The sequence below is a fragment of the Miniopterus natalensis genome, chromosome 17, assembly GCF_054644295.1.
Source record: "Miniopterus natalensis isolate mMinNat1 chromosome 17, mMinNat1.hap1, whole genome shotgun sequence".
Lineage (NCBI taxonomy): Eukaryota > Metazoa > Chordata > Mammalia > Chiroptera > Miniopteridae > Miniopterus > Miniopterus natalensis.
This window is the reverse complement of record NC_142097.1, coordinates 42,754,236-42,768,053: the sequence shown is the minus strand read 5'-3', so window position 1 is coordinate 42,768,053 and position 13,818 is coordinate 42,754,236. Positions and strand designations below refer to the sequence as shown.

Here is a 13,818-nt window from a genome sequence, read left to right as displayed (position 1 = left end):
CCATGTCTGGCTCTGTGTGGTACCAAGGGTGAGCCTGTGGGGAGAAAAGCCATCTGGCTGCTGAGGTATCGGGGAGGCTCAGGGAGACAGTGTTCCCTCCCATGTGAGAGTCCCTTGTTCTCATGGCCCATTTAGGCCCAGAAAACTAAGGCCTCTCGTGTCTCCATTCCCTGGTGGTTACTCAGCAATGTGCCCAACCCCCGAGACCCCTGGGGCCCGGTGCAGCCCAGCAAGTGCCCTGGATAGGAGGCCTTGGAGGCAGGGCCAGTGTGCGTTTGTGTCCCTGGCTGCTGTGCTCACAACCTGTGGATGTGCGGCCCTGGCCCCAGCCGTGGCCAGGAGGAGCATGCCCGGGCTTGTGGGGCGCAGCTAAAGCCCAGCCAGGCTGGCTCCTGTGGGATATGCTCTCCTTAGTGCCCAGGCAGCGGGCGGTAAGGAGGAGCCAAAGTCCATGCCCAGGCCTGTCCACCCACCCACTCCCCCACCCTACCCCCACCTTGGCCTGGAAGAAGGCCCTGCGCGTGGCATTGGCAGGTCTCTGAGCTCCCAGAAAGCCGAGCTCTGAAGTGTCCATTTTCCTGCCTCTTCTGGACCAAGGTGCCCTCCAGAGAGGCTAGGCACTGCCTCGCAGCCTTGCCTCTTCCTCCTGGCCAGCCCCACAAAGGAGCTCCTGGGGTTGGCTAAACCACAAGGACATTTGAAGGGAACACCTGACTGTCCTTGTGGGGGCAGGGGCCGTCCGCTGTCCCTGCCTGGTGCAGCCTGGCCCCATCACCCTGATGGAATGTCACCTGTGGAGTGGGGCAGGCTGAGCAGCTGGCCACCTGCCAGGGAGACACCTCTCTGGAGCCCCCACCCTGTGCCCTGCCCACCCCAACCCCAGCTCCCGGGCCTATTCAGGAAAGTCTGTGGGTAAGAAGCCTACCCATCCAGGGAGGCCGCCCTCAGTCCCCGGCCCAGCTGGGTGCAGCCCCTGGGATGGGGCATGGCCACTGCCCCACCTGCCCTGGCGCCCCCTGCTGGGGAACGCTGGACCCTCCCCAGAGCCACTGTGGGAGGGTGGGGAGGGGCCGGACCCGCCTATCGCGTCCACTCGCCTCCAGCCTGGGAGAGTTCCTCCCAGGATCCCTGACAGGCCAGAGGGAGGCAGGAAGGTGCAGGGCCTGACCGGGCCTCTGAGGTGGTGAAACCCTGACCTGGCCGTCTCCCCGCCCGCCCTCCTTCACCCCTCCCCTGGTACAGGGTGGCAGCCCTGGGCTCTTTGCATAATCCTGCGGCTTCGCTATCTTCACCCAGCGGCAGTGGACACAGCAGAAGGGAAGGGCAGAGCTGGCCACCATGGCGACACTCCTGTCCCACTCCGCGCGGCGCCCTCCCCTCTTGCGCCAGGCCATCAAGATAAGGCGCCGCAGGGTCCAGGCGCTACAAGATCCCCTGCCCCAACCGACTCAGGAGGTAGGAGTGACCTCATCGGGGAGAAGAGCTGGCCTGGGTGGGGCTCTGCGGTCTTCGGGTGCAGGCCCCACCTCTCTCAGGCTGGGGCTGAGTGTGTGGTCCCCTCCCTTGCTCACCCTGTCCCCTGGGCAGAGCCTTCTGGGCCAGCAGAGCAGAGTCTGTGTGTTCTCTGGGCCACCCTGGGCCTTGGGTCCCGTCTCTGGTGGAGCTGACCCCCACCTACTCTGCTCCTCCAGCTCCAGTGGCACCGGTCCCATTAGGCAGGGAGTGTCCCCACTGGGGCCAGGTTGCTTGGGGACCAGCTGGGCAACCCCCAGGCCTGCTTAGCATGACCCCCCGTCTCCCACCTCCGCCGCCGGGCCTCACTTCCGCCGCTGGGGTGCGAGCGCTGCCGATAAGCAGCGCTGCTTCCTCTGGGGAAGGAAAGGGGGTGGGGGCCCGGTGCCCAGAGCTCACGCTGCCGGGCAGCTGAGCACCGATGGACCTCAGCCACCCCAGGCCAGGGGGGAACGAGGAAGGTGGCGCAGGGGCGGGCCCCCCGGGAGGCCTGCTGTGGGAACAGGTGTGTGGCGCCGGTGGGGTTGGAGGCCAGGGCCCCGGGGCCCTGGGCCTGGGCCTGGGCCTGGGCCTCCGGGACACTTTGTCTTTTCTCCTTGCTCCCCAGATCGAACCTCCATCCCACCACTTCTCCCCTGAGGAGGTAAGAATCGGAGTGTTGAGGGGGTGAAGAAAGGTGCCAGGAAGCAGCCCCGCATCTTCCCAAACAGGCCCCTGGGATCCTGGCCATGGCGGATGGCAGCAGCCCCTCCCCCCTCCCCCCTCCCCTGCAGATGTGGGTCATTTGTCCCTGCTTTGGGCATGCGGTGTTGGTGTCCGGGGGCTGGTGGGTGGTCTGGGTCCTGAGGTGACCCTGCCGTGTCTCAGCGGGCCCTGCTGTACGAGGAGGCCCTCTACACGGTCCTGCACCGCCTGGGCAAGCCTGAGCCCAACCACGTGAGCGAGGCCTCCGAGCTGCTGCGGTACCTGCAGGAGGTGAGCCCGGCCCCCCCCCCGCCCCCCCGCAGCCTGGACTCAGGAGCCCTTCCCGCCTGGCCACTCCCCACCCGTGCCCTCATCCTCCCCCCTGCTCCCCACCAGGCCTTCCACGTGGAGCCCGAGGAGCACCAGCGGATGCTGCAGCAGGTCCAGGAGCTCGAGGTAACCCTGGGCCAGGGCCATCCTGGGTAAGGACCGGGACTGGGACGCCCAGCTCCCTCCGGGACTCAGGCGCCCCCTCCTCTCTCTCCAGAAGCCAGTATTTTGTCTGAAGGCGACAGTGAAACAAGCCAAAGGCATCCTGGGCAAGGATGTCAGCGGTGAGCAGGGCTGCTGTGGGCCTTCCTCCTGGCTCCTTCCTCTCCTGTCAGTCTGCCCCGTCACTCGGTGGGCTCGGCTCCTTACCCGTGCAGCCCGAGGTGGGGAGGGGTGGGGGGGATGAAGGGCCCTCCCGAAGAGCCCAGCTCACCCTGGCTGCCTCGTCCTTCCCAGGGTTCAGTGACCCCTACTGCCTGCTGGGCATCGAGCAGAGGGTGGGCACGTCGGAGGGCGGCGCCGGGTCTCGGCGGCGGCAGCAGAAGGCTGTGGTGAGGCATACCATCCCCGAGGAGCGGACCCACCGCACCCAGGTCATCACCCAGACTCTCAGTCCTGTCTGGGACGAGACCTTCATCCTGTACGTGGCCCTGTCCCAGCCGCCACCCCATCTGGGGGTACTCTCAGTGTAGGGGTCCCCCAGGCAGTGAGATCAGCAGGACCGCCTGGATCTGGGGGGGAGCCTGGCTTGACCGGCGAGGAGCCTGCTCAGTGTGCCAGCGGGCGCAGGGGTCAGCACAGCTGGGTCCGTCTAGGGGCAGCCCGAAGCCTTCGGTTAAAGGAAGGAGGGGTGCGGTCGGGAGGGGAGGGGAGGTGGAGTTTCCAGGAGGCGGCTAAGATTCCACAGCGGGTGATACTCCCGGGGATCGCAGCCTCAGGAGACAAGCCCTGGGCTGGGGTGGCCGTGGCCTGGACGGTGGGTCTACCCTGCAAGGCCCTCGACTGTGCCCTCCTCTCCACAGGGAGTTTGAGGACATAAGCAACTCGAGCTTCCATCTGGACATGTGGTAAGGAACGTGCCCCGCTGTGGGGGCGGGGAAGACACAGAGGTGGGAGCGAGGGTGGCAGAGGCCCCAGCTGAAGGGGCCAGGAGCCCCCAGGACAGCCTCTTGGAGGAGCTGCTCCTGCTGTCCAGGCCCTGGAGCCTCTGCCTGCAGCTCAACCCTGTGCCCCACCAGGGACCTGGACACTGTGGAGTCTGTCAGGCAGAAGCTCGGGGAGCTCACAGATCTGCATGGGCTGCGGAGGTAGGTGCCGCCGGGTCCCCAGGGAAGGAGAGGGGGTTCCTTCTGCCCTCCCCCAACATGCAGCCAGCACTGGTTGCTGGGCAGCAGGCTCCGTCCTGGCCCCGTGGCCGCAGGTGGGGGGCAGATGCTACCCTGGCCCTTCAGGCTCTCGGCCCACCCCCCTCATGTCCCCTGCCTGTGCTAGGATCTTTAAGGAGGCCCGGAAGGACAAAGGCCAGGATGACTTTCTGGGAAACGTGGTTCTGAGGCTACAGGTGAGTGGGTTGGGGAACAATCCCCAGGAGAGAGGCAGAGGGGGGCTGTGAGGAGCTCGGGAGGGTTCCAGGCCTGTACCAAGCTGAGGATGGGTCCTGCCTCCCGTCACCTCCCTTTCCCCACTCACGGGCGTGAGCATCTCCTGACCTCTTGGCCTCCAGGACCTGCGCTGCCGGGAGGATCAGTGGTACCCCCTGGAGCCTTGCACTGAGACCTACCCAGACCGTGGTCAGTGCCACCTCCAGTTCCAGCTCATCCACAAGCGGGTAGGTCTGGGATGAGGGCCAGGGGCCTCCTGGCGGCCCAGCTGGGTGGACGGGCTGCACAGGGCACGGGCACTCTGCTCACAGCCACGCTGGCCCTCCTGCAGAGAGCCACTGCCGCCAGCCGCTCCCAGCCCAGCTACACGGTGCACCTCCACCTGCTGCAGCAGCTCGTGTCCCATGAGGTCACCCAGCACCAGGTACTGCCCTCTTGGGGCTGGGCAAGGCCTAGGTCTGCCTACCAGGCCCTGACACCCCTCCACCTGTCCCTGCAGGCAGGCAGTACCTCCTGGGATGGGTCATTGAGTCCCCAGGCTGCCACCATCCTGTTTCTCCACGCTACACAGAAGGACTTGTCTGACTTCCACCAGTCCATGGCGTGAGTGCACCCCCCTCCCTTCCCGCCCACCTGTGTGCTGGCTGCCCCGAGTCCAACCCTCGAGAGATTTCTGTTTGGCCCAAACTGTGTGTCTTTAGTTTTGAGTCAGTTACCAACTTATAAAAGCTGGGAGATTTCCCTACAGATTCACATCACCACCCTCTCACGGAACACTAGCACTTGACACCGCATGCGTGGCTGTCATTTTGCTGGGCTGCAGCAGGTCAGAGCAGAGTAGCTTGTCCTCCCGAGTCTGTCACATTGTCATCACTCCCGGACATCACCTGAGTCCTCTGGGCATTTGAGTTTGCCACCCCTGTCCCCTACCCTACCCCACTTCCCAGTGCCATTGCCTTCCAGTCCGCAAATCTGTACACTGAGATTACTGACTCTTGGTTGAGGACCCGTCACGTTCCCAGGGCTGCAGCAAATGTGGGAAGCCCAGCAAGGGCACATGTGAGCTCACAGACATTTCAGTACACTTGAGGGGTCAGAAGGAGGGCACAGCGGGTGCTGCCCTGGGCCGGGGCTGACACCTGGCACTTGAGTCAGGGGCGGAAGGAGGCACCTTCAGGACCGTGGGCAGGTAGGTATTCCCCGACGGCGGGGGGACGCAGGTGAGGCTGGAGACTGGAGCAGGCACCGATGGTGAGGGCATAGTTTGCCCACTGGGCTCAAGCCTGTAATGCAGGTGGCCACCATGTCCTGGCGGGGACACTGCCACGGCTCGTGCGCTTCCTTCCCCCACCCGCATGCATCCTCCCACCCGAACCTTGTCTCAGCTCCGTCGTCACCTCTGGGCAGTCTCCTTCGAACTGTCCAAAGGGAAGTTCCAGCCGGTGTTTGCTCAAGTCTCCAAATCTGATTTTTCAACAGAAGCAAGAAAGTCTGAATTTTAATATCACAAATATCCTAATTTAAGAGATGGGTGATTAATTTACCTGTTTGAAAAGTACTATAGGAACAAAAAAATCCTATGGGTTCCCTTCGCCTCTGCGGGTCATTGGGGATCCCCAGGAGGCTTCGGGGCAGGAGCAGGCATTGTCCCTCCCCAAGGCTGGGCGAGCAGTGGGAAGGAAGGTGCCCAACCCGGCCAGGCTGAGGGCTCCTGTCTGCCGCAGGCAGTGGCTGGCCTACAGCCGTGTCTACCAGAGCCTGGAGTTCCCCAGCAGCTGCCTCCTGCACCCCATCACCAGCATCGAGTACCAGTGGATCCAGGGCCGTCTCAAGGCAGAACAGGTGGGCTAGGGCGGGGTGTGGGGTGAGGGACACACAGGGCCCAGGGAGCGGGAGCGGCTGTCCGGGCCCCATAATGCAGCTTGGCTCACAGCGTATTCCTGGGCCTGCAGCGGGAGGAGCTGGCCACCTCGTTCAACTCCCTGCTGGCCTACGGCCTCTCCCTCATCCGGAGGTTCCGCACTGTCTTCCCTCTCTCGGTCCCCGACTCCCCCGCCCGGCTGCAGTCTCTGCTCAGGTCAGTGGGGTCAGGGGCTGGGGAGCAGCTGGGGCACCAGCAGGGACGGGGAAAGCGCTGGAGGGGCGAGTGGGGGTAGGGGGCAGCAGGCTCTCTGTCCTCGCAGGGTCCTGGTGCAGATGTGCAAGATGAAGGCCTTTGGAGAGCTGTGCCATGACAGTGCCCCACTGCCCCGCCTGGTCTCAGAGGCACTGCGGGTATGGTACCTGCCCTGGGATGGGGAGGGCCTGGGCCTGGAACGAGCGATCCTCCCTGCTCACTGCCTCTCTGCCCACAGACTGGCACTGTTGAGTGGTTCCACCTGAAGCAGCAGCACCATCAGCCCATGGTGCAGGTGAGGGGACTCAACAGGGTGCTAGGTGGGGTGTCTGTTTCTCCCAGCCCTGCTCAACTCACCTCTGTCCCTGCCAGGGCATGCTGGAGGCGGGCAAGGCCTTGCTGAGCCTGGTACAGGACATCATTGGCGACCTGCACCAGTGCCAGCACACGTGGAACAAGATCTTCTACAAGTGAGCAGGTGGCTGGGGGGGAGAGAGTGGGGACAGGGGCTCAGGCGGGGACCAGAGGGACCCCAGTGTGTGCCACCAGGTCACACGGGCTGCCTTTCCTACAGTGCTCTTAAGGTCGACCTCTTCGCCATGGCTTTCCTGGAGCTGCAGTGGCTGGTGAGTCTCTTGCCATGTTTCCAGGCCTCTCCTTCCACCTTGGCTCTGCAGCCCTGCCCACCACCCCGTCACTTTGCAGGTGGCCAAGCGGGTGCAGGACCACACAGCCGCGGCAGTGAGCGGCCCCGTGTCCCCAGAGATGGGCGAGAGTCTGTTTCAGCTTTACATCAGCCTCAAGGAGCTCTGCCAGATGGGCCCGGCCCCCTCAGAGAGGTGGGCAGCGGGCTGGCTGCGGGCGTGCAGGGGACAGGAGGGCCTGCCACCCACGCTGGCCCAGGCCTTCCCCAGGCTGAGTCCCGGCTTTCCCCAGGAATGGAGTCCTGGCCCTGGACGGCTTCCACCGCTGGTTCCAGCCGGCCATCCCCTCCTGGCTGCAGAAGACGTACAGCGTCGCCCTAGCGAGAGTGCAGCGTGCTGTGCAGATGGACCAGGTGGGGGCGGGGCCTGGGTGGGGTTGGGGTCCCGGCTTTAAGGTGGGGCTTGGGGCTCTGCTGGGACTTCAGGGTGTGCAGAAGCAAGTAACTGGCAATAAAGGATGCTTTTAGGCCAGGTGTGTGCAAAACGCTGCCTCCTGATATCCTCGGAGTTCATCGTGGCTTCCCTTTACAGACCGATCCTTGCAGCCGGTGGAGGGGTCTGGGGGGAGCCCTGCTTGTTCCCCTGCCCAGCTCTGGGTGTTTGCAGATGATAGAAGCTCTGAATGCTTGCGGAAGTAAGGAGGGCGGCAGGGGCATGGATTTAGCAAGCCCTAGCCCTCCTTTCTGACTGTGCCCCCATCTCCCAGCTGGTGCCCCTGGGCGAGCTGACCAAACACAGCACATCGGCTGTGGATCTGTCCACCTGCTTCGCCCAGATCAGCCACACTGCCAGGCAGCTGGACTGGCCCGACCCAGAGGAGGCCTTCATGATCACCGTCAAGTTCGTGGAGGTGCAGCATCTTCCCTGTGCCCTTCCCGCCTTCTAAGACAGCCTCCTTCCCACCCTAACCTGGTTCTTGCCCTAGTGGCTTCTGAAGGCCTATGTCCTGAATCCCGAAAGTCATCGAGATTCCCGTGCCTTCGCCCTCCGCCCCTCCTGGGTGCCTCTCTCCACCCCCACTGACCGTCCTCTCCTTACCTCAGGACACCTGCCGGCTGGCCTTGGTGTACTGCAGCCTGGTAAGGACCCGGGCCCGCGAGCTCGCTGCAGGCCAGAAGGATCAGGGCCATGCAGCCAATATGGTGAGGACCAGAGCTGGGGCTTGGGACTGGGGTGGGGGTAGAGGCTGGCCCACCTGCCACTATTCAGGAAGCCCCACACCCCTGTGCCCATGCCCGCCCCCAGCTGTGCGTGGTGGTGAATGACATGGAGCAGCTGCGGCTGGTGATTGGCAAGCTACCTACCCAGCTGGCATGGGAGGCACTGGAGCAGCGAGTGGGGGCCGTGCTGGAGCAGGGGCAGCTGCAGAACACGCTGCACGCCCAGCTGCAGAGCGCGCTGGCGGGGCTGGGCCACGAGATCCGCACTGGCGTCCGCACCCTGGCCGAGCAGGTGCCTTGTCCAACCCGCAGTGACCCTGCCCCACCCATCCTCAGCCTGAAGCCTCCCTCCCCCCAGCAGGCCTTGGGCTGACGTCCAGCCCTCACCGCTCCCTGAACCTAAATTCAGGCCCTGGCCTCCCCACACTGTTCTGTGTCCACAGCTGGAGGTGGGCATCGCCAAGCACATCCAGAACCTGGTGGGTGTCCCGGAGTCCGTCCTGCCGGAGGATGTGAGTGGCCCTCCCTCTGGTTGACCTTTGCCAGCTCTATGGGTCTGAAATTGCAAAGGGCTCAGGGTGGGCAGGAGGCCTAAGGTCATGGAGTGTCAGAGATAAGTCCCCCAGACCTGGGCAAGGAATGTTCCCTCCTGGACCTCAGTGTCCTTCTTGGGTGCTGAAGGGGCAGGGTTGGGACATTCCACGGGCTCTCTTGGCACAGTTAGTGTGGGGACTGCAGTGGGGCAGGGTGTGGGCTTTACAGCCAAAGAGACCTGGGCACGCATCCTTCCCAGCTACCTGCTAGCAAAGCTGTCCTGTCCATACAAGCCAGCTGACCTCAGTCTCGTCAGCCGGGATAGTGAAACACATCATTGATGGTTTGGGGGGTTAGTCACTAATTCATCAATTATTTAGGCACCCATTTTGTCCCAGGCATTAAGTACAGGGAATATATATATATGTCAGCGAACACCATGACAAAGATCCCCGCGTTCCTAGAGTTTACATTCTAGTGGGGGAGGTGAAAGAACTAAGTATATAAATAACTAGAGGTGTAGCTGTAACTAAACTCGTGTGCATGTTTGTGTACACACACACAGACTCAGTGTGTTAGACAATGGCAAGTGGTAATGAGAAAAATAAAGCACAAAAGACGTGGGAAGTGTCAGAGGATTGTATTTTATTTTTAAATTTTTTAAATTATTATTGATTTCAGAGAAAGGAAGGGAGAGAGAGATAGAAATATCAATGATGAGAGTCACTGCTCGGCTGCCTCCTGCACACCCCCTGCTGGGAATCGAGCCCTCAACCTGGGCACGTGCCCTGACCGGGAATCGAATGGTCATCTCCTGGTTCATGGGTTGGTGCTCAACCACTGAGCCACACTAGCCAGACTGAGGGTTGTATTTTTAGATAGTGGCCAGGGAAGGCCTTGCTCAGTGGGTGACAGCTGAGTCAAGACTTAGAGGAAACAAGAGAAGGAGCCGAGAGGATTTCCAGGGGAGGGGACAGCAAGGGCAGGACCAGGCCTGGCAGGTTCAAGAGGCCAGTGTGACTGGAGCCAACTGTGGGCAGGGCCAGCTCCTGCAGAAGTTCAAACACTGCGCACAAAGGCTCATGGCTTCCTCCCCGGGTCAGGCAAGGGAACTGGGTGGGACTGGAATGGCCAGGGCTGGACGTGCTGCCGCCCCTCCCCGCAGGCCATTCTGCCCCTGATGAAGTTCCTGGAGGTGGAGCTCTGCTACATGAACACCAACCTGGTGCAGGAGAACTTCAGCAGGTCTGCAGCAGCCGCCTGCCCGGCGGCACCCACCACCTCCCCTCCCCTCCCCCTGCCCCTTTCCTGGTCTCAGCATCCATTTGCAGGGGAGGATGCCACCAGCCTTTGCTCGAATGCTCGCTCCAGGGACAGGGAGCTCTCCACCTGCTGTCTTTTCTCCATTAGCCCTGGGCAGTGCGGCCTCACAGACTGAAGTTCTCCCTCCTAATGTTATAGGCAACTCTCCCCAGATTCAGGGGAGCTTCTAGTTAAGGGCTCTCTCAAAGCAGGGGCTCAGCACACCAGGCAGCAGGGGATGAGACCAGGGGTGAGCTGGATTCAGACCCCAGCTTCACGGGGGCTCAGTGGGTGGCCTTGAGCAGATTACTCAAGTTTTCTGCGTAGATGGTCAGAGTTCTGGCCTCTCTTAAGGACTAAATGGGTCACGTGAAGGGCTGAGAGCAGGAAGTGGTCTGTGACTGCATTGAGGACAATGATGATGATGATAGGTCCTCCACATGGGATCTGGGCCCGAGGTGGCCGCTGGCCCGTCCCCCCCCACCCCTCCCAGCTCCCCTCCACTCCTAGTGATGCGGGGTGGGGGTGGGGCGTGGGAGCCCCCCTTCTTCCTTTCTTAGGCCACAGTATGCCAGTTGTTCAGCTCTGATTTTCACCTAAAACAGTTTAATCTCCACTAAGGAGCTTTACTCTCCACTGTCTCACGAGCCCTCAGAACAGTGTCTGATTCAGAGTAAGTATCTAAGTTAACTCCTTGTAATATAGACTGCCTCCATTTTTTATTTTTTAATTCTCACCCAAGGATATTGTTTTCATTGCTCTTCAGAGACAGTGGAAAAGGGAGAGAGAGAGGGAAACATCGATGTGAGAGAGACACATCGACTGGTTGCCTCCCAAACAACCCCCCCCCCAGCGGGCTGGGGACCGAGCCTGCAACTGAATCTCGACTCAGGATTCAGTCATTGGAGGACCCGCCTCCCCCACACCGTTTGTCGGGGTTTGGTAACCCCGAGAAGGAGTATTCACTAGGCGGGCGGTGTGCTGGATGGGACTGGCCAGCTCCCCGCCCTCACTCCCCATCCCTTCACTCCTGCCTGCGCCTCTGGCCCCAGGCTCACCTGTGACGCTGCTGGAGGGTGGGGGTGGGGAGGAGCTGTGGATGGGCCTGGGTCCCACGAGGCCCTTTCTCAAAAACATCTCTGCTTCCTCCTCGTCCGGCTTCTTGTCCTGTGTCCGGCACCCCTTGGCGCCTCACCCCAGCCTTCTGGCCCTGCTCTGGACCCACACGCTCACCGTGCTGGCAGAGGTGGCCACCTCCCAGCGGAGCTGCCCCTTGGCCTCTAGCAGGCTGAAGGTTGCGCTGCAGGTAATACCAGTGACGCAGTGATAACCCTTGTGGGCGAGCGTGTGGGGTCATCTCTGATGTCTGTCTCCTCACCCTATAGAACCTGGAGATCTGTTTCTATGCGGAGGGCTGTGGCCTGCCACCTGAGGCCCTGCACACAGCCACCTTCAAGGTACGAGCCTTTGGTGTGTCTGGGGGAGCCTGTGCACAGGGCCAGCTACATAATTACAGGACCCAGCACCAAATGAAAATGTAGGCCTCTTTCAAACGTGATTTAAAACGTGAAGACAACAGGAGAACATTACCTGAGCATAAGGTTCTAAGCATGGTGGAAAGGGTGCTGTGGGACTGTGTGGGTGGCGTGCCTGTCTGCCAGGGCAATCCTGAGGGTGTGCTCCCCTGCCCGTGGTCCCTTAATGCCCAGAGCTTTCCATGCCAAATTGATGTCTCCCCTCTTGGCTTCGAGCTCCAGCAGGGCAGGGCTGGGCTGTGACCGAGTGTGACAGTTCCGGTGACTTCTCTGCTGGGTCCTGTTCACAGGCTCTGCAGAGGGACTTGGAGCTGCAGGCGGCCTCCAGCCGGGAGCTCATCCGCAAGTACTTCTGTGGCCGCCTCCAGCAGCAGGTGAGGCTCCCTTCCTCACCTGGAGCCCTGCCGCTCAAGCCCAGCCCCAGCTGACACTGCCCCTGTGCCCCGCCCCTAGGCAGAAACCACCAGTGAGGAGCTTGGGGCCGTCACAGTCAAGGTCTCCTACCTTGCCTCTGAGCAGAAGTTGCGAGTGGAGCTGCTCAGCGCTTCCAGCCTGCTGCCCCTGGACTCCAATGGTGAGTGGAGGCTGCCCAGGGGTCACTCCATTTCCCTGCCCTGCTCCCCCAAGTCCCTGGAGACTCTGCTCCCCCAGCAGGAGCACTGGGTGCATTTCCTCTGGATTACCAGGAGGGGGCAGTGCTGAGCAGGACACAGCTGCAGGGAATGGGGGCTGGAAGGAGGGCTCGGATATCCTTGGCCATTGTCCCCTCTTTGGGCCACTTGCCAGGCTCCAGCGACCCTTTTGTTCAGCTGACCTTGGAGCCCAGGCACGAATTCCCTGATCTGGCTCCCCGGGAGACCCAAAAACACAAGAAGGATCTTCACCCGCTGTTTGATGAGACCTTTGAATTGTGAGTGGGTCCCCATACTTGCGGCACTTCCCCAGCCCTGGACCAGCCTTAGGCCTGCTCCTCCTGGCTGGGGCCAAGGGTCTCCCCTGAGAGGACCTCATCTGGGTCCCTGGGAGGGGCACCTGGGACAAGGGTTTGCTCGCATAGGTCCCAAACCTGCTCCCTGGGAGGGCAAGACTGTTGGGAGAAGACTCCCCATTACTTCCAGGGAAGGGTCCTGAACCTGAAGTCCTCTGTTCCCCAACACAGGTGGGCCTGGGGACACAGGGCCCCCTTGTATAAAGCATCAGCCCACAGTCATACTTTGCAATCCTCTCCCCATCTGAGCTTCTTTCTCCCAGTCCTGGTCTGTCCTCAGGAATCAGGAGGTGAACCCATGTTGGGGGGTGGAGGGGGGTGGATGGCAGTGGCAGTGTGTGGGGTGGGCAGCTGAGCCCAGCTCTGCCCCCTCCCCCAGCCTGGTGCCCGCTGAGCCCTGCCAGAAGGACGGGGCATGCCTCCTGCTAACGGTGCTGGACCATGACACGCTGGGGGCTGATGACCTGGAAGGGGAGGCCTTCCTGCCGCTGTGCTCCGTGCACGGCCTGAACCGGACAGAGGAGTCTGGGGCGGTGCCTCAGACGCGCCTGCCCCTCACCTATCCCACACCCAACGGTAGGCCTGAGCCCAGTACTGGGGACAGAGGGGAGGGGGCAGCCTGTGAAGGCTCAAACGGGCCCCCAGAGAGGTGGAGAAAGGTCACCAAGTTTACCTGGGGAGAGGGGCCATCTTGCTAACAGGACTGGGTCATGTTCGTGCACTTATGGGTTCTACGCACCTGACATATATTATTTTTTCAATCCTTACAACCACCCAATGAGGCAGATACTATTGCTATTTTATAGATGAGTAAACAGGCACAAAGAGGCTAACTAGCTAGCCTGAGGTCCCCTGCTCTATCTGGGCACTGCCTCTCCCCCAGAATCTGACTCCCAAATGCCTCTCTTCACAGGGGACCCCATCCTGCAGCTGCTGGAGAGCCGGAAGGGTGACCGCGAGGCCCAGGTGTTTGTGAAGCTGCGGCGGCAGCGAGCCAAGCAGGCCTCCCAGCATGCCCCACGGCCAGGGCGATAGCAGTGGAGGGTGGGTCCTGCAAGTCTGGGAGCCCCAGCATGCGGAAGGCCCTGAGTGCAGACCCCCTCTGGTCTCCTGCCAGAGTGGGGTCCACGGTGATGGGGACACTGTTAGCAGTATTTACACTCCCTCCTTGCCTTTAGCCTTGGCCTCAGCATTCTCTGCCAAATCCCAGCACCGGGGAAGGAGGGGGCAGCTGTTTGCACCTCCTACCCTGCTCTTCTCTGGGAAGAGCTGCTCTAGTAAAGCAGGGGCTCAGTCGGCTGCCCCCCAGCAAACCTAGCCACTGGGTGGGGGCCAGAGCTGTGGGCACAGGG

The 13,818-nt window shown here is 61.9% G+C and overlaps 1 protein-coding gene across 1 annotated transcript; it reads left to right on the top strand.

Moving 5' to 3' along the window:
* The first annotated feature begins 1,338 nt into the window (after positions 1-1,338).
* UNC13D (unc-13 homolog D) lies at positions 1,339-13,784 on the top strand. The gene is given in 33 exon segments (XM_087825763.1): positions 1,339-1,455; positions 2,120-2,155; positions 2,380-2,487; positions 2,593-2,652; positions 2,744-2,810; positions 2,983-3,166; positions 3,549-3,593; positions 3,765-3,833; positions 4,018-4,087; positions 4,250-4,354; positions 4,459-4,551; positions 4,627-4,730; positions 5,852-5,969; positions 6,080-6,204; positions 6,311-6,401; positions 6,482-6,538; positions 6,616-6,713; positions 6,818-6,869; positions 6,949-7,082; positions 7,180-7,300; positions 7,654-7,797; positions 7,991-8,089; positions 8,193-8,399; positions 8,551-8,619; positions 9,807-9,886; positions 11,144-11,249; positions 11,329-11,400; positions 11,769-11,852; positions 11,932-12,052; positions 12,265-12,388; positions 12,846-13,042; positions 13,380-13,510; positions 13,677-13,784. Coding segments are annotated over 33 exon segments (3,396 nt in total).
* Positions 13,785-13,818: the final 34 nt, after the last annotated feature.